General features: G+C 35.9%; 1 protein-coding gene across 1 annotated transcript in view; it reads left to right on the forward strand.

Moving 5' to 3' along the window:
* LOC106881614 (dynein axonemal heavy chain 1) overlaps positions 1 to 20,122 on the forward strand; it is a 176,133-nt gene that overhangs the window by 23,165 nt on the left and 132,846 nt on the right. The window contains exons 12-19 of the mRNA XM_089337496.1: positions 1 to 78; positions 5,576 to 5,726; positions 6,124 to 6,317; positions 8,871 to 9,096; positions 11,363 to 11,482; positions 15,674 to 15,756; positions 18,065 to 18,206; positions 19,540 to 19,695. The exon at positions 1 to 78 is cut by the window's left edge and continues 53 nt beyond it. Of these exons, the coding sequence (XP_089193622.1) occupies positions 1 to 78; positions 5,576 to 5,726; positions 6,124 to 6,317; positions 8,871 to 9,096; positions 11,363 to 11,482; positions 15,674 to 15,756; positions 18,065 to 18,206; positions 19,540 to 19,695 (1,150 nt within the window). The remainder of the gene's footprint in view (positions 79 to 5,575; positions 5,727 to 6,123; positions 6,318 to 8,870; positions 9,097 to 11,362; positions 11,483 to 15,673; positions 15,757 to 18,064; positions 18,207 to 19,539; positions 19,696 to 20,122) is intronic.

Consider the following 20,122-nt stretch of genomic DNA (forward strand, 5'->3'; position numbering starts at 1 on the left):
AAACAATTCATGTCGAAGTACATTGGACATCGATGAATCATTCACATGGGATGGGGATCTAATTAACAGTCCATTCAAGTAAGTATGTCTTTTCAAGTTTTGAATCATTGTGTTATCTTTTAAGCTACAATTTAAAAAGTATTCAAATGATAAAATGATACAGAAAAACGCCTGAGGAATAAAATAGAATGAATTAGTCTGCTGAATTTACTACAATTTATCAATCCCCAAATGAGTGAGGTTAAACTGAATCTAGTAAGAGTTGATCTTATTACTGTTGTAGATTCTTATAAGAACCACTGAACCAAACAAATACCTGGTTATATCCATAACTATATATATATATATATATAGATATATATATATATATCATCATCATCATCATCATCATCGTTTAACGTCCGCTTTCCATGCTAGCATGGGTTGGACGATTTGACTGAGGACTGGTGAAACCGGATGGCAACACCAGGCTCCAGACTGATTTGGCAGAGTTTCTACAGCTGGATGCCCTTCCTAACGCCAACCACTCAGAGAGTGTAGTGGGTGCTTTTACGTGTCACCCGCACGAAAACGGCCATGCTCGAAATGGTGTCTTTTATGTGCCACCCGCACAAGCCAGTCCAGGGGCACTGGCAACGATCTCGCTCGAAAATCCTACAGGAGCCAGTCAGGCGGTACTGGCAACGGCCACGCTCAAAATGGTGCATCTCATGTGCCACCCGCACAAGAACCAGTCCAGGGGCACTGGCAACGATCTTACTTGGCTTGCCGGGTCTTCTCACGCACAGCCCATTTCCAAAGGTCTCGGTCCATATATATATCATCATTATCATCATGAAAACCACCATTATCACCACCATCCATCCATGCTGAGTGGGTTGGATGGTTTGATAGGAGCTGGCCAGCTGGAGAAGTGCCCGGCCCCAATTGTCTGTTTTGGCATAGTTTCTATGACTGGATGCCCTTCCAAATGCCCACAACTTTACATAGTGTATTGGGTGGTGGGTGCTTTTTTTTTTTTTACATGAGTATATAACAGTTAGTATTATATATTTATATATGTGTGTATGTATGTGTGTGTATGTATGTATCTGTGTGTGTGTATGTATGTGTGTTGTTTACAACGTCTTCCCAGCGTTGAACAAGACTTTCAATACCTTATTGGTAGAAATCGCTCGATTTCGACTCGAAAAATTGATCCAACCAAGCTATCAATTCTGCATCAGTATTGAACGAAACTCTATGCATAGTATTTGAAAGAGATCAAACAAGGTGGAAATCTGTTGGTACCAAATCAGGAGAGTACGGCGGGTGTGGCAGTCTTCCCAGCCCTGCTTTTGAATGGCTTCCTTGGTCATATTGGCAATATGAGGGCAGGCGTTGTGATGCAGCAGAAGAACTCCATGCTGCCGATGATGTCTTTTCTATTGAATAGCCGTGTTGAGTTGTTCCGTCTGTTGAACATAGAGTTCCACATTGACCGTTTGGTTCCGTTCAAGCAATTCGTAATGGATAATCCCTTCCCAGTCCCACCGTACAAACAACATCGTTTTACGCAGATGAAAACCTTGTCTCACATTCGGTGTCGCTTGTTTACCGGAGCTAAGCTATTCCTTACACTGCTTCATATTGATGTACAGGCACCATTTTTCGTTGCCAGTAACAACTTGGTAAAGAAATCGTTGCTTGTGTCCATGAGTTGAGCGGTGACGAGCAAACAAACCAGTGGAGATTGTGGCTTGTTGATTTTTGTTGTCACTTAAAGCATGTGGAACCCATGCTCCATACTTCTGAAACTTTCCCATCGAGTGAAGATGCTCCTCTATAGCAGTGTGGAAGCATTCCATTTCTCTGCCAGTTCCATTGTCATTTGATGAGAATTTTTGTGCGAAAGTTGGTTTAATCGCTCTTCATCGAACTCAACTGAATGTCCAGAATGACGGGCGTCTTTGAGTTCAAAATTTCCATTTTTGAACTTGGCATACTAATCACAAGTGGTTCTTTCAGCTATGGCACCCTCTCCATACACAGCAGAAATGTCGCAAGCATCTTTTGCGGCCTTAGAACTTTGATTTAAAGCAAGAAGGAGGTGTCGAAAATGATCGATTTTCTTAACTTGACATTCCATTTTAATGATCTGAAAATAGACAAAAATTAATTAAAATTAACTAGAAAAAAAAAACCAAAATAGATTCCAAAATGACTCCAAAATAGAATTCGTGAAAAATTACATTCCAAAATTTAAAAATGCAATAAATACTAAAATTTAAATAAACAACGGGGACTTAGTTGCCAACCCAATATATATATATATATATATATATATATATATATATATATATATATATATATATATACACACATATATATATATATATATACATATATATATATATATATATATATATATATATATATATATACATATATATATATATATATATATATATATATATATATATATATATATATATATATGTATATGTGTATATACATATATATAGTTTATAAAAAGAGGAGGAAGAGAAAGAGAGAAATCAGCAGAAAACTAATAGTGGAGAGATATAATGCGATTGGTGAATTAGAATAAAGCTTAACGACATGGAAGTAAGCGCAATGTAAGAAGACAGTCAAAGGTCGAATTTTATATTTGTATGCATACATACATATATATATATATATATATATATATATATATATATATATATGTCGTTAAGCTTTATTCTAATTCACCAATCGCATTATATCTCTCCACTATTAGTTTTCTGCTGATTTCTCTCTTTCTCTTCCTCCTCTTTTTATAAACTACTTTTGATGTTATATCTACTAACAGTTTTTTTAAAAAATTTAATAGTGTCCCTTTCATCATATACGCAGTCATCACATTCTCTTAAAATGTCTTATTGATGAGTTTGGTTTCTTTATTTCCCTGATGAGAAGATTGCATTGTTTTATATCATTTTATTCCTTCTGGAATAATACCAATGTTGTCTTCGAACCATATGTCGGAAGTAAAAGAATTGTCACACTCAAATGATGTTTTTCACGTGTCACCAGCATGGGAGCCAATCCGTGACCCTAGCAACGATCACGCTTGGATATGCTTCTTTTAATGTTCCACTGGCATGAGTGCCAATCAGGCGGTACTGTCATTGGCCACGTCAGCAATTTGGATTTATTTATACTTGCCTCAATAGGTCTTCGCAAGCAAAGTTCATTGTCCAATGAATGAAGGGTACTCATAAGTGGGCCAGTTGCACCCCACCTTCGGATGTGCTTTTAACGTTCCACTGGCATGAGTGCCAATCAGGTGGAACTGTCATTGGCCACGTCAGCAATTTTGATTTCACTTACCTCAATAGATCTTCACAGGCAAAGTTTATTGTCCAATGAACGAGGAATATTCATAAATGGGCTGGTTACAACCACTGGCATAGGCTATGGTCTCACTTGTCTTGTCGGGTCTTCTCAAGCACAGCTAATCTCCAAAGGTCCCGGTCACTAGTCATTGCCTCGGTAAGGCCCAATGTTTGAAAGTCATGCTTCACCACCTCATCCTGTGTTTTCCTGGGCCTACCTCTTCCACAGGTTTCCTCAACTGCTAGGGTGTGACACTTTTTCACACAGCTGTCCTCATCCATTCTTGCCACATGACCAGCACAGTTGTCTCTCTTGCACACCACATCCTGATTTGCTACACTTTGTGTTGGGAGAAGCAATAAGATCGAAGACAAAAATGAGTAAGGAGTGTATAGGCCATATTTCGTGGGGAGGGGGAGTTGCCCCTTCATCAGCACCCGTTAAAAAGATTTAATGTACTTCGTAGTGTATTATGGTTACATAATGAAATACCATGTATCTACAAGTCATTAATATTTAAATACCAACTCCAGGAATGCGTCTAACATGTAAATTGGTTCATCCAATAACTTAACGCTGCTGTATGCAGTGGGTATATAAACAATGTGTTCCTAGGTGAGAGTAGGTTAGAAGGAAGTTGATGAAGGGGCAATCCCTGCCGAAATATGGCATATACATTCATTACCCATTATTGTCACTTATCTCATTGTTTTTTTTACGTCTGATAACTGAATATGGAACAGTGTAGCAAAAGAAAACAGCGCTGGCTATGATATCTGTAGGAAGTGCCGCCTGACTGGCTCCCGTGGGATTTTCGAGTGAGATCGTTGCCGGTGCCCCTGGACTGGCTTGTGCGGGTGGCACATAAAAGACACCATTTCGAGCGTGGCCGTTTTCGTGCGGGTGACACGTAAAAGCACCCACTACACTCTCTGAGTGGTTGGCGTTAGGAAGGGCATCCAGCTGTAGAAACTCTGCCAAATTAGATTGGAGCCTGGTGTTGCCATCCGGTTTCACCAGTCCTCAGTCAAATCGTCCAACCCATGCTAGCATGGAAAGCAGACGTTAAACGATGATGATATATATATATATATATATATATATATAAATATATATATATATATATATATATATATATATATATATATATATATATATATATATACCCCCTCATTCTTTGGTCCCTCTGATTTCTTTCCCCCTCTCTCCTATTCCTTAGTCCCTTTGCCCTCTTCAACTCCTCCCCTCCCCTACAACACAATTGCTGTCTAGTTCAGGTATTGTCGTCCTTTTTCGGCCAGCCGCCTTGAGGTCGGTTGTATCTGTTCTGTTTTGTGCTGCTACCTGGTCTGTTAAAATTCTTCCGTTTCCATTTTCCTTGCACTAGCGTATTACATTCGTCTGATAGTCAAAAGACGCTGTTTGTTTTGTTTTATTTTTTTTGTAATTGTATAATTATTTTTGTTTTGTTGAAAGGTGTTTGTTCATTGTGCATGTATAATTCTATTTCATGAGTTATGTTCATCTGATAATTGAAAGACCCTTTCTGTTGATTACTTGTGTTTGTATATGTACATTCATTTGCCTTGCTCAGAGGCTTAATGCTTTTAGCTTAAGTTACTGACCCAAATGGTTTTGAGTAGTACCAGAGGTAAATAGGTGAAACTATGTGAACATTCCGGACTCCAACTGAAAAGGCAATTGGCTGCAAATGATCCATGTATCTTGTTTTGTCCTGTTGCCATTGTCATGCTATTGTCCTGTTGCCATTGTCATGCTATTGTCCTTTTTTTTTTTTTGCATGTTGGTGGTTTCCATTTGTTGTGTTTTTTATGTTTTACATTTGATTTATATATATATCTGTAAAATATTAACTTTTATATACCCATGGAGATATATATAAAACATAACAGGATATACTCATAGAGATATGAATGCAACATATTGTACCTGGTTATATCCTTCAATGTATGTATAAAATGTAATACCTGAGATACTGATAAAAACTTATTATACCTGGCTATGTTTGTAGTGATATTTATAAAATGTAAGATTTACTGTGCTTATAGTTTTGAGACAATATTTATCAAGTATTACAATGCTTTGATATTTATTAACTATTTTGTATTATATATATATATATATATATATATATATATATATATACATGTATTAAAAAAAATTAAACTATGATTATGTAAATTTTCTGTTGAAGACCAAAGAAAACAGCTTTATTTTATATTGAATTAATTGTTGATGAACAAGGTCCACACTACAGTACTACCTTGACTGATTTTGAATCCTGTGTCCTTAGCCTTTTTGATAAAGGTATTAACTCTACTCAAGCTGTGCCGCAACTTGAAAAGGTAGATCTATTATGAAATTTTAATATTTTTCTTGTAATATTGTTCATTTGTAATTTAATTTAAATCATGAAATATTGATATCATATATATTTGAATACCTTACTGTGTAATATCCACTATCCTTGTGTAATATAATATCTAAATAATATGAATTATTACCAGTGGTGTAGTTCTAAAAAAGGAAGTGAACTCTTTTAGGGTTAACGCTTCCACCAATGGATCTCAATGCATAAATATTCCTCTTAGAACAGATGATAGATTGCATATGTGTTACGAGTGGTGAGTATCAGAAAATAAAAAAAATTGAAAAGCTATAGCATTTCTGTTTGCATAAATTTAAAACAAAACTCATTTAATAAAATCTTTCTTTGTTCTCCTAATTCTTTCTTTTCTGCAGTATATTTTGGAAGACATTTTTTGGTCTGGAACTCCACTTTTAGAATCAGTTGGTGAGCATGAACCTCATGTTGAAGAAATGCGATCAGGCATCCAAACTACCATCCAAAAGTCAATTGTTCCAACCAAAGCATATGCTGAACGATACAATAAATATGTTGAACTTTGCAATCTTGATGTAAACAAATTTATCAGGTGAAACACTTCTCTCTTTACTAAAATATTAGCTTTAAATTCAAAGAACCGGGATTCAAAGCTAGCTGACATTTACATTTCATTCCAAACTGCTATTTGTTAATAACAAGACTATTTTGTAATGTTGACATTCATCGTCAGCATCATTGTTGTTGTTGTTGTCATAGGTGGCAGTCACAGTAGCATTGTCATCATTGTTTGTGTTGGTGTTATCGATGTTGTTGGCATTGGTGTCATTGTCACAGTCAGGGCTACAGTAGATGTTTGTCTTAAGTGCTGTGCAATAGGATTGAACCAGAGAAGCAAACTCATCTATACTATAAATTGCAGTGTTCTTGATTGCTTGCTTGATTGATTGATTGATTAAGTGTCGGCAGATTCACTCGAGAACGGTGCAGTGGAATCGCGTGAAATTCAGCACAGAGCGGCAGCATGGTCTGCTCATGTTCAGTAGATTTTTATTGCCCTCCAACTCCCATGGTCACCGAGAAAATCGATTATTACTTTTTAAGATAGGAATATCCCATTCAAAGTGGGGAGGGGCGATTTTGTTGCCTTTCCCATGCGCAAAATTTTACGAAAAACCAGCACAATAAAGATTATTTTTTTCCAAGTAATGTGGCTGGGTTTGTTTTTCGAAAATTTTAATCAGAGGCACAGAAAAAAAATAATTTCAAGATTTTGTGCGTTAAAAAGCCAAAGCTGTTAGATGCTGGCGTACAGCAATCGATATATACGCAGTGAACGTTTTCTCCATTTGCGTGCAATAAGGCTTAGCGAAAGCGAGTATAACATCGAAATAACTTGAAAAGAATGCATGTGGGAATGCCGTTATAATGAATGCTCATTTAAATGTATTTATCCAACACTGGATATTTCTGCTAGTTTACTATATTTGCCATCCTATGTAGACAGCTGCAACCAAACAATTAGTTAATTTTATTTAGCTTACTCTAAGATTATAGACCACATTTAAATTTCTGGTGAGTGACATTATTTGTATACCAAGTTATTTCTATTGATTGCGAATTCTGAAATTTAATTATATGTACAAAGAGGAAATAATTCAGTGTGATTCTACAATGGAAATTTTATCTTATTTCTTTATTGCCCACAAGAAGCTAAACATAGAGGGGACAAACAAGGACAGACAAATGGATTAAGTTGATTACATCGACCCCGTTGCGTAACTGGTACTTAATTTATTGACCCCGAAAGGATGAAAGGCAAAGTCGACCTCGGCGGAATTTGAACTCAGAACGTAACGGCAGACGAAATACCGCTAAGCATTTCGCCCGGCGTGCTAACGTTTCTGCCAGCTCACCGCCTTCATTAATATTTTATCTGCATTACAATTTTCACACTGCTTCTGAATTACTTTAATCGTACTTTTGATCGTAAGAAGATACACAGAGAGAAAAATATTTTCATACTCTATCAAATATGTATATCACAGGCAAAGGCATAGCCGTGTGGTTGAAAAGCTTGCTTCCCAACCATGTGATCTTGGGTTCCATCCCACCATGCAGCACCTTGGGCAAGTGTCATCTACTATAGCTCCAGGTTGACCGAAGCCTTATGAGTGAATTTGGTAGATGAAAACTGAAAGAAGCCTATCATATATGTGGTGTGTGTGTGTCTGTGAGAGAGAGAGGGAAATCAAGAGGGGGAAGGGGAGAGAGAGCAATAGATGTTGATAATGGGAAATATTGGTGGAAGAGAAAGTGATGACTAGCAATACAAAAGGGTGATGTTGAGGGGTGGAGTACTGAATATGGACAGATCCAATGAATTGCTTTGGCATGTTCCATATATGGTGTGGAAGAGAGATAGAGTGATGAAAGGGAGGCACAGTGGTAGATAAGAGAGTAACAAAAAAAGTAGTAGCAGGGGAAATGGTAGATGGTAAAATAATGGCTGGTTGCAGGGAAATTCAACTGTAGATTTAGATTCATCACTGCAGCTTCCATCATTTTTATCTTTGTTTTCCCATGCTTGCTTGAGTTGAGCTGGTTTTTTGGCTGTAACATTTACCATCTGTTGCTGTTCTTTGTGTGTGTGGTGGTGGTGGTGGGGGTCACCCTCTTATCAGTTTTCTTCCCATTTTTTTCTTTGATTTTTCTCTTTCACAAGCTTAATCCACTTTCAGCACTCATCATTTCTTTCTACATATGGCATCCTTGTATTAATAGAATTTATTCCCTTGCATGCTACATTTAATCCCTCTTGTATGCTATTTTTTTTCTTTCTTTTGTGCTTTATTGTTCAGGCACTTGAACTTTATACAACTAGTAGGGAATGCTTGCCCCATTTCTTCTAAGCTTTTGCAAATCTTTTGCATTCTTTAACCATGCAGCATTGCATTTCCTACACAAGCATTTCTTAAACAATCTGCCCTTACTCTGAGAGAGAAACCTTTTGCTGCCAGCAGAAGTAATTACTCACTGAACTTTTTTTCTATCCTGCCCTTACTCAAGCAAGTAGTTCTAAGAATTTTTCAGCATTCTATTGTGATAATTTCTTTAAAACAGCCACTCCTATCATTTTATGTAGTACATATGCTGAAACTGAACGACCTGCTGTTGAAATACAAGAAGAGGCTGAGAAACATTTGCATGAGAAAGGTATTCTAGAAAATGAAATTCCACTTAGTATTACTATTGGGCCTTTCTGGGTGACAACGTCGCATGTACGAGAAACTGTTTCGAAGAAGAAGAAAGCATTAACTATGGCACTCCTTGATTTACTTGCAAAACAGCTCAGCCAACAAACTGAGGAAGTATGTATTGATATTGCTTTCCCTATTTTCAGTTTTAAGTTTGTCAATTTTAGTAAATTTGCTTATAAAATTGTTGTTCCAGTTTTTCTTGTCTTTGTTGTTCTGGTAAACCACATTGGGTTGTCACAAAACTAGAACGTATTCCAGTAATTCCATATTAAGTATATGGTTTGTTCATTTTGTAGAATGCTCCCCATTTTCTTTAGATCATTATTGTCATCATTATTGTCATGATTGTGGAGGAGGATGACAATGATCATCATCCTCCACATCATTATCCTCCTGCTACATCTTGTCATTGATATTTACTTTTTAGTGTAATTTCCATAGATTATATTTGGAGGCTCTTTTAGACTGGTGTTCATCTTGAACTCATGCAGCTAATGAATTTAGGAACAACTGAGGTAGCCTCTACATGACTGCTGCTAGATCTGCTAGAAAAAGCAACCAGTTCTCCCTCAAATAAGTCTGACTTAAAAGAGAGAATGCTCATTAGGTAATGTAAAAGGTGGGATATTTGTGACTGAAATGCCTTTGATTATAAGCCTGTTTGATCAAAGTTGACCAGTGGTCAAGCAATAACTATCTGGTGAAGGAATTCCTTAAGGCTGCAGTTCTGGGGGAAGAATGAAGAGGCAGTGTGGGTTTCAATGAGGAAAAGGAAGAGGTTGTTAACTGAGAAACAATTAAGCTGTGATCAAAACTAGTAAAAACAGAGAGAAGCAGTATTATGTGTGTGGCTTGATCGGACATGGATTAGCTTGATCGGACATGGATTAGCTTGATGCCAATCAACTGGAGCTGCTTTTTTTTGGATAGGGTCTAGCATGCTTGTGTTTGAAGCAGCAGCAGCATCACACCTGATATGTAAGTAATACTCTAATGCTGTTCCAACTGTCTGAGAAAGCTTTATATGTGTGTGGTGCCTTGTTCTACTTTGGATATAATCCCAACGTGTCATGGATGGGGAGGGAATGTTGATTATTCAGGATTGAAAGTTCAAAACAAAAAAAATAGAAATTAATAGTTATCACCAAGCCAATATGGCAGTCCCAAAATTAGGACGAATGCTACTGTCAATTAGCTCCAAGAGGCCATCGCCTCTAGCTAGCTATGTGACACACGAAGCCTGTGTCCTTTATAACCTTCGAACAGGGGAGGTCAGCAGCTTCCCCTTGCTGGTTTGGCATCTGCAGACTAGACTAGTTTCAGGGTATTGCCCCTTGTCAATGCAGAGCAGCCGAGCCCCAGCAGGCGTCGCTACTGACTGTCTGTAGGAAGATTATTTATCTAATTTCAGTGGAATACATCCACTGGTTTTCAGAAATAGAGTTATTAATATTTCTAAGTCTCTCTAAAGGAGACTACGGCAGCGGTACTGGAAATTAATAGTTATCGCCAAGCCAACATGGCAGTCCCAAAATTAGGACGAATAAAAAAGTAGAATTATTTGAAAATTTATATAACATCATAGAAAATGGGGAAAAATTATGTTAAAATGGATGCCATCCAGCTTTCCTTGACTAGTAATTTTTTTTATCAACCATTTAACTGGGTGTCACTATTATTATTATTATTATTATCAAGTCGTCTGCTTGATTTCTGTCTTAGAAACAAGTTAAGGTGAGAGGTCCATATTTGTTTTACGAGCAATTACTAAATATTTACTTTGAAGTATATTTGAATATTTATTATACAGTTAAAGCAGAGTTGTGTTACAACAAAACTGAGATAAGTTATGCACAAATTTAAAGGTAATAGAAATAAGTTTGCATGTATAATCACCATAATATTTTTATTTGTTACCATTTTACTTATTGGTAGAATATTCTTCTTCCAGTTGTGAAACAAAAAGGGTAGAATATTCACATTGAATATAACTTGACTTATTTATATACAGGGTGAGCCAAAAGTAGCTATACACTTCGAAATTCTTTCATTTTATTACTTTTACGCTCATTTATTACAATTACATTTATGAAACACAGTTTAATCTCGTAAATGGTCGAAATATCCTCCGTCAACATGGGAACATTCCTCAAATGTCCCAGAACACTAACACGCAGCACATTATTCATGGTACCTGTAAAAATCGAATAAGTTAATTTTAAAAGTGTTTACCTACTTTTGGCCCACCCTGTATGAGTCCTCACTTTTTTGGAGATGTTCCTTTCACCAAAATAACAAGCTTTGTTAATTGTTTTTTTAAAATCTGTTTGTATTAAATGATAATACCCGGGTAAAACTATAATTTATTTTGTTGAAGGTATGTGAAACTTTTAAACAAATCAGCCGAAAACAATCAGAAAAACCCAATACAATTGAGGAATTAGATGAGTTAAGGGAATGGATGAAGTCTATACCAGAAAAAATTAAAGATCAACAAGTAAAGCATCTTATTCGAATCGTATATTTAATTTTATATAAGATTTAAAATAGTTTATATTATATTTCAGTTATTATGCAGTGTTGTGTGTGTATGTGTGCATGTGTGTATGCATGTGTGTGTGTGTGTGTGCATGCGTGTTTCATTATCAACACCAATATTTTATATCTACTTTTACGTTTGTGCATAGGTTGAACAGTTTTCTATAGCTCAGCACCTTGCCACTTATGTTCCTTTGTCATCATAGGAAGGTTCAGCCTCCTGATATCAATCTCTAATGCAGCTTCCCTACATTTGGACTGCTTTGCACTTTTTTACTCAATTGTCATTTTTTTTTACATTTCATGCCAACTCAATCTTCTCCTTAGCATACAATCTGATTTCTCCAATACCTAGTTATTCTCTCAGCTCATTTCTTATTCATCATTCATGTACAATAATATTATGCATTCAAAGGCTGTCCATGGGACAGAAACCTTCATCACTAGACATGACAGATGTACGGTCATTGTACCAAAGCAATACTTTGAATTTCCCCATCCATTTTAGAAGCTTTGTTTGTACCAGTGAGAATTGTATGTTTGTTTACACCATAAGAATGGACATTAATTGATGATGATATATATATATATATATATATATATATATATATATATATATATATATATATATACATATATATATATATATATACATATATATATATATATATATATATATATATATATAAAATACAAAAATGGGACAAGAACGCAAAACATTCAAACAGTTGGGAGATACAAAAAAGGGACAACAAAACACCCAGGCAGATGATACAAAGAAAAAAAGGACGAGTCATTCAGAGTTTTCTATCCTCAGTCGAGTTCCAGATTATCTTTGCAATTTTGGCTTGTTATACTTGAGATTGCTCCAATCTGGCCAACCCCAAGGAAAAACTAAGCTAAGAGCATTAGATTCCTTGGAAGAAAGCAGCAAATGTATACGAAAACAAGGATGGAAAAAAACAGAGAAATGTTTCACAAATACAAATTCAGTTAACAGGACATAACAACAGGTGTTTTTTGACTAAGGATGAATTAAATTAAGCTAGCATGTGTGGAAAACCAGTCGAAATTGCAAAGATAATCTGGAACTTGATTGAGGATAGAAAACTCCGAATGACCTGTCCTTGTTTGGTTATGGAACATTCATATTTTATAATCATTTTTTAAAACTAAGGGTTATATTATAGGTTTAAAACTTGCTGAGTGATACTCAGCATGGCTTTCGACCAGGTAGGAGCTGCCTGACCCAAATCTTACAACATTATGACTGGGTATTGAGGCAGTTACTCAACAACTCAAATGTGGACGTAATATACCTTGATTTTACAAAAGCTTTTGACAAAGTGGATCATGGTGTGATATGCCACAGACTGCAGGATCTTGACATAGCTGAAAAACTTGGAGAGTGGTTACATGACTTTCTGAAAGATAGAAGACAGGCAGTAGTGGCAAATGGAGCCACCTCTATGAAAACACAAATAGTGAGCGGTGTTCCACAGGGCACTGTCTTGGGACCACTGCTTTTTAAAGTGGTCCGCTCAGATATGCCCTCAAGTGCCCGGATAGCCACCCTTGCAAGCTTCGCAGACGATACAAAAGTCTCGCAGAAAATACAGAACCCCAGTGATGTTGCACATCTGCAGCAGGAGTTGGACTCAATTTACAAATGGGCTGAGGATAATAATATGCAGTTTAATGCTGAAAAATTCCAAGCCCTGCACTACCAACATCCAAAACTGAATATGAAACTTACAGAGTACACTGGTCCGCAGGGAATTTCAATCCCAGAGCCTAAATCAGTGAGGGACCTGGGTATCGACATGTTTACGTCCCCGTAACTTAGCAGTGCGGCAAAAGCGGCCGATAGAATAAGTACTAGGCATCCAAAGAATAAATCCTGGGGTCAATTTGCTTGACTAAAGGCACTGCTCCAGCATGGCCACAGTCAAATGATTGAAACAAGTAAAAGAGTATATATTTATATATATTATTTATATATATATATTTATATGCATATATACAGGGGTTGGACAAAATAATGGAAACACCCAGCATCATAGCATCATAATTTTGAAATATCTATAAAACCATCAAAAGCATGTTTATTTTTATGTTTTTCGATTTATTATTAGTGTTGCTTAATATGTTTTGCTAACATTGCTGTTTCTTTTCAGATATCATCAGAAAGAGGTAATTAAAATTCATTAAAATGACAGATCTATCGGACTTTCAAAGAGCTGAAACTGTTGGTCCTTGTATGGCAGGTGCGAATGTAACAAAAACAGCCAAAATGTTTGGTGTATCAAGAAGTACTGTCTTGAAAATAGTGACAGCATTTGAGAAAAAGGGAAAAACCTCCTCATCAAAACAAATTTCCAGAAGAAAACCAAAACTTTCAGATAGGGGCCGTCAGAATCTTAAAGAAATTGTTAGAAAGGATCCCAAAAGTACAGCTCCCAAAGTTACTGCAGAGCTTTATGACCACCTCGAGAACCCAGTTTCCACAAAAACTGTTCACTCGGAGCTGCACAAAGCTGAATTTCACGGATGGGTTGCAATCAGAAAACTACTCCTTTCAAAAACAAATGTTGCAAAGTGTTTAGAGTGGAGTAAAAACCTACAGAATTGGTCCCTAGAGCAGTGGAAGAATGTTATTTTCTCGGACGAGTCATCCTTTACCTTATTTACAACCACCAGCTGAGTATACATGTGGAGACAGCCAAAAGAAGCATTTGACCCTGACTGCCTTCTTCCAACTGTTAAACATGTAGGAGGATCTGTGATGATTGGGGTGGGGCTATATCTTGGAAATCCACCGGCCCAATGGTTTCCCCTCATCGTAGAATTAATAGTCAAGACTATTTAAGCATTTTATCTGATCAAATTCATCTTATGGTGGTGGAACTGTTTCCGGAGGGAAACACAATCTTTCAGGATGATAATACACCAGTTCACACAGCTAAAGTTGTTACTGAATGGCACTAGGAACATTCTAGTGAAGTTCAACATCTTATCTGGCCACTATAGTCCCCAGATCTCAATATTGTTGAACATTTATGGTGCATTTTCGAAAAACAAGTAAGGAATCGATATCCTTCACCATCATCACTACAAGAACTGGAGACTGTTTTAGCTGAAGAATGGACAAAAATTGCTTTGGAAATAATTCAAACTTTGTACAAGTCCATACTTCATAGAATTCAAGCTGTAATTACTGCCAAATGTGGTCATACCCCATATTAAAATAAATTTGTTTGAAATTTTAAGGTGTTTCCATTATTTTGTCCAACCCCTGTATATACATACATACACACACACACATATATATATATATATATATATATACATATATATATATATCCAAAGTTTTAAATTTTTACATTTACGAGAGAGATTTGATGCTAATATTAGCGTCAAATCTCTCTCTTAAATGTAAAAATTTAAAACTTTGGATATATAAACAAGGAGAACAATCCCTAAGGAGTCTAATTTAGACTTTTTTGCGGTGAAATCTCCTGCTATATTGGTAACGATTACATAGTTTACTATGAAAAATTATATATATATATATACATATATGTACATATACATACATATATGTATATATATATATATATATATATATATAAACACACACATACATACATATAAACATGCATGCACATATGCTTATATATACATTTATGTGTGTATGTGTTTAAAAAAAAACTTTTAATTTGGTTTAAGGGTAGCATTCTGAGGATATACATGTATAAGTACAAAAAGAAAAGGTTTTGTGTTATGTGCACGGAGTATATGGAATAAAATGAAATGAAAAAAAATTTAAATGTTAGATAGGAATAAAATTGCAAAAAGATACAGAGATTAAGATAAAATGTGATCCTCTCATTCATCTGTCTCTGTACAAAAATGATTCACAAGAAACAATTAGGTAATTAGAAGAAAAAGATAAAATAATGAAACAAAACAACAAGTAGTTGTTTTATAAGGTTATTTGAAATGTAAACTATAACAATCCATATAAACTAGTGCTAGTCTCAGTTTGATGAATTCAAAATGAAACCAGTTTGTGTGATGAGAAGAGAAGTGAATTATATTTCAGGGCATGATTTTGTGGAAGTAATGCTTTAATCTTTATTTTTTACAGGAACAAATTAGTAAAATAGTTGTGGACTATGGATTGTTGGAGAACTTTTTCTATAATCTTCCCATTGATGACTTCAATAATTTGTAAGTGTGGTTTCTCTTTTACTTTACTTCTGTTTTGGCTGTTATTTGAAGAAACATCTAATATACAGTTATGTATATTCTTTTTTGGAACTGCAACATTTAGTATTACAAAAGTCTATGATTTTGGTGTTGATTCAATGTTACAATTGAAATTAATGATTAATAGCAAATAATTATTTTTTCTCGTGAGATTTTTAACTCGGATTGTCACAAATGTTCTGTAGTCAAGAAAAAAAGATGCCTTAATAAGCTTTGCAAAGCCTCCAAAGCTAATGAAATCAAAATGGTTGAGTTTGGTGACTGTTTCTATCGGATACGTAGAAATTTAGAGGTTAAGTTACTGCTCTTATATGAGCCATATACTTACTTTTCTACTCTAGGCACAAGGCACAAAATTTTTTGGGATGGAGCTAGTTGATAAGATCAACCCCAAAACGCAACTGGTATCTAATTTATTGACCCTGAAAGGATGAAAGGCAAAGTTGACCTTGGCGGAATTTGAACTCAGAACATAAAGACAGATGACATACTGCTAAGCATTTCACCTGGCATGCTTGCTGCCTTCTTATATGGGACATATTACCTTATGGTTTCCAGAACCTGGGACAGAGCAAATGAAAGCTGGTAAACTTACTCCATTGTCCTGAACTGGCTGCTGATGCGTTCATACTTGGTGACTTCTTAGTAGTATCATGTGGCAAAATAGAGAATAAGAAAGAATTTAAGAAAATAGGTTACTTATGTGTAAGGATATTGTTATCCCCAACATATAACAATACCTAGGATGGTAAGTGAAGATATAATCTATGACAACTCATTTAACCCATGCCAGTATGAAAAGACTTCTTTTAAGATATTTGCACCACTGGCTCTATTACTGAGGATGACAATTTAGTTTATCAACCATTTTATTGAAATTGCTTGTTATATGAGCGAGTGCTGAGAAGTTTCTGTCTTTGGATAAAAGAAAATACAGGAGGATCAGTTAATTATGATTTTATTCAACATATTCCTTTCTCAGAGTCACACACTTATTGCAGCAGTCCTTCAGTTTCTTTAAGCCCTGTAAAAAATTCTTGGAAGGATGGGCCTCCAACCAGGCCTCTGTAGCAGCAATCACTCCTGAATCAGTGAAATTTCATTCCCTTGCAATATTTCTTCAGTTGTGGAAAGAGGTGATAGTTATGGATGGGAGCAAAGTCAGGAGAGAAAGGTGGATTGTTTACCAGTTTGAAGCCAAAGTTGTGTATTTTCCATAAAGTTTCATGTGCTGGTGCAGTGTCCTGCAAAAACAGGACACCATGGTTCAGTTTTCTACAATGTTTCTGCTTCAAAACTTCATGTAGTTTGTCCACCAGAGACATGTTGTATTCTGTGTTGATGGTGCAACCCTTTAGCAGGTATTTTATGAGAAGTAATCTGTTTTTGTCCTAGAATGCTGAAGGCAGAACCTTTCCAGCTGATTTCTGTGTCTGAAACTTCTTGGGACGTGGTGAACTGCTGTGGCATCACTCCATTGATTGCTGCTTGGTCTGGGGATCATAATGAGGAAGCCAAGTTTCATCCATACTGACTAAACAAGCCATAAAATCTGCCTCTCCTACTGCAAACTGGTCCCAAATTGCCTTTGCTGTCATCTGGTGTGCTTCTGATCTGTGTTCAAGAATTTTGGTATCCATTTTGTAGAAAGTTTTTTTTTCTCATGTCCAGAATGTTATAGATGATGTAACCAACTCTTTCAAGGTGACCCCCTGAGTCTCAGCTATAACTTTAGCTGAAATCTGGTAGTCCTCAAGAATCATGAGATGCACAGTGTCAGCTTTGTCCTCTGTGGTCATGGAAGTTGGCTCTCCTGACTGAGGTTCATCTGTAACCTTGAAATAACCAGTTTGAAGCCTTAACAACCAGATTTTCACTGTGGAATAAGGTGGGAAGCTATCTTTCATCTTGCCATGGATTTCTGTCACACCTTTGCATTGCAAAAAAAGGAACTTCTTGACCATCTATGCTTCAATTTTACCAAAATCCACTGTAGAAGATGCCATCAGGCATTAAATCTGCAAAAAAAGAGAAAAATACATTGTATGCCATCGTGATTTTTTGCATATCTTCTAAATAGTGTCCTACTTCACCTATGAAAGGTAACCCTAACCCTTTTCTAATACCCTTAAAGGTAGGAACTTTTCAGCACCTCCTCGTAACTGCACCACAAACCTGTATGTAGTCCAGCACAAAGATAGAAAATAGAAAACCCCTATGTTGCATGTTTTTTTTTTTACTAATCCGAGGCTTTTGTTATTGTTTGTAGATGGGCTATGATTGGATGGCCTCTGAAAATTGAGAAACAAACTGAGACGGTTTTGATAAACCATGAAGCTGATGAAGAGCGGTTTCGTAAACTCCAGCTACTGGACCAAGCAGCATTCAATGAAAAGCTGGATTCTTTGGCTGTGAGTTACTTTAAACATTTTGTTTCTTTTCATTTAGGGTCATTAATTAGTTGATTAACTGTAAATTTATTAATGTTAAATGGTTGTTGAGTTTATTGTTAAATAGATTGTTTAGTGGTTTATTTGAATATAATTGGTAAATTACAGCTATGATCATTATCTGGTGGTAAACTGTTCATATCTTTCAGTAGATCTCAGAGAGCACCACATCACATTCCTCTTTTATGACCTCAGCTTTCCTTACAATGGGGATTATTGAAATAATTTATGTAGAACTAAATTGTGTTGCTGTAAACAAATGAAAAAAGAAATTTTATTTCAGGGGATCAGAAACTTCCATTTGATTTAGTGCCAAATCTCTTGTTGGGAAAACCAAAATCACTATCATCAAAAGAAAAAAAAAAAAAGATTAATAAAAAACAAATTCTTGCTACACAAAACTTCTGTTTCATTTAATGGCGTCTTTGGCCTGCATGCAGATAAAGTAAACTGGAATATTGAGGAACAGATCCTGTTAGCTTTTGCTCGAAGGTCACCATGCTTACAAATACTGAGATTTTACTATATATCTGTAATAGTACTTATTAAAGGCATATTCAACCAAGTCTCTTGTTGAGAAGGGTAAAAAAAAACACTTACTGGGATTGGGTATCATATCACAACAAACCCATTTTTCAAATGTCAATAATTGATTAGTCCTAAATGGGAGTAAGGCTGAAGGGATAGCTTTTGTAAACTGTTAATTTGTGATTACCCTTATAGTTGTGTCTATTGGTATTTTGTTTGATATATATCTAGTGACAGGGTAGGTAGTGTGAGCATACTTGTTGCAGAGAAATGGGTTCATACGGTCATAGAGGTAGTCAGACTGTGTGATTGAACACTTAAGCTCAGGCTAGTTTTGTAGCATAGTACAGCAACAATTATTTCTGCCTGTACCTCCCGGATGGGTCTACCAAATGAGCAAAAGATCTGCTTTTATGATATTCTTCTGCAGGCTATCTCAAAGACAAATGACAATGACCTCATCTTCATGGTTGGTGATTTCAATGGAGATGTTGGGCAAGTATCTTCCATAGTGTACATGGGAGCCATAGAATTAGTTTCTGAAATAAAAGAGGGATCAAGGTTACTGGAGTTCTGTGATGCAAATAATCCAATGATATTATCTTCCTGGTGAAGCAACTTGACCAAAAATAAACCTCTGTATCTGTCTTTTGTTGATAGGAAGAAAGCTTTTGACAAAGTCCCCTGTACCCTTATCTGGTTGGCAATGCAGAAAATGGGAAAATGTAACAAAATGCATTTCTGAAAATGATTGTTTGTATTTCAGATGATAGCAGCTTCAATGCAATCTTACACAGATGTTAACAAAGCTCATGAAATTGCTAATGAAGCACGTCGTATTAGTAAACAGATGAAAGATGCTCAGCAATTAGCACAGGTTTACAACAACAGAGAACGTTTGTTTAAATTACCCACAACTCAGGTAAGTCAGTTATATTTATAAATATGATAAGATAAGATATAATATATAGAGGGAGATGAAATACAGGGAAACATTAGCATTTACTTCAAGTACAAGAAGTGTATACTGATGTCTTATGAAAATGAAGAAGTGATTGACATTTCAGATGAAGTGTTTCTTTGGAGGATATCTTTTACTTGTTTCAGTCATTGGACTGCAGCCATACTGCGACACTGTCTTGTGTTTAGCTGAACTGCGTCACTCCAGTATTTATTTTCTTTGTTAAACCTAGCACTTATTCTATCAGCCTCATTTTCCCTAACCATTAAGTTACAGGGATGTAAACAAACCAACACCAGTTTTCAAGTAGTGATGGGGGATAAACACAGACATAATATAAAATAATATAATTTGGTTACATATTCACTATAAAAAATTTAGCTGCTAC

The sequence above is a fragment of the Octopus bimaculoides genome, chromosome 19 (genome assembly GCF_046866305.1).
Source record: "Octopus bimaculoides isolate indiv1 chromosome 19, ASM4686630v1, whole genome shotgun sequence".
NCBI lineage: Eukaryota > Metazoa > Mollusca > Cephalopoda > Octopoda > Octopodidae > Octopus > Octopus bimaculoides.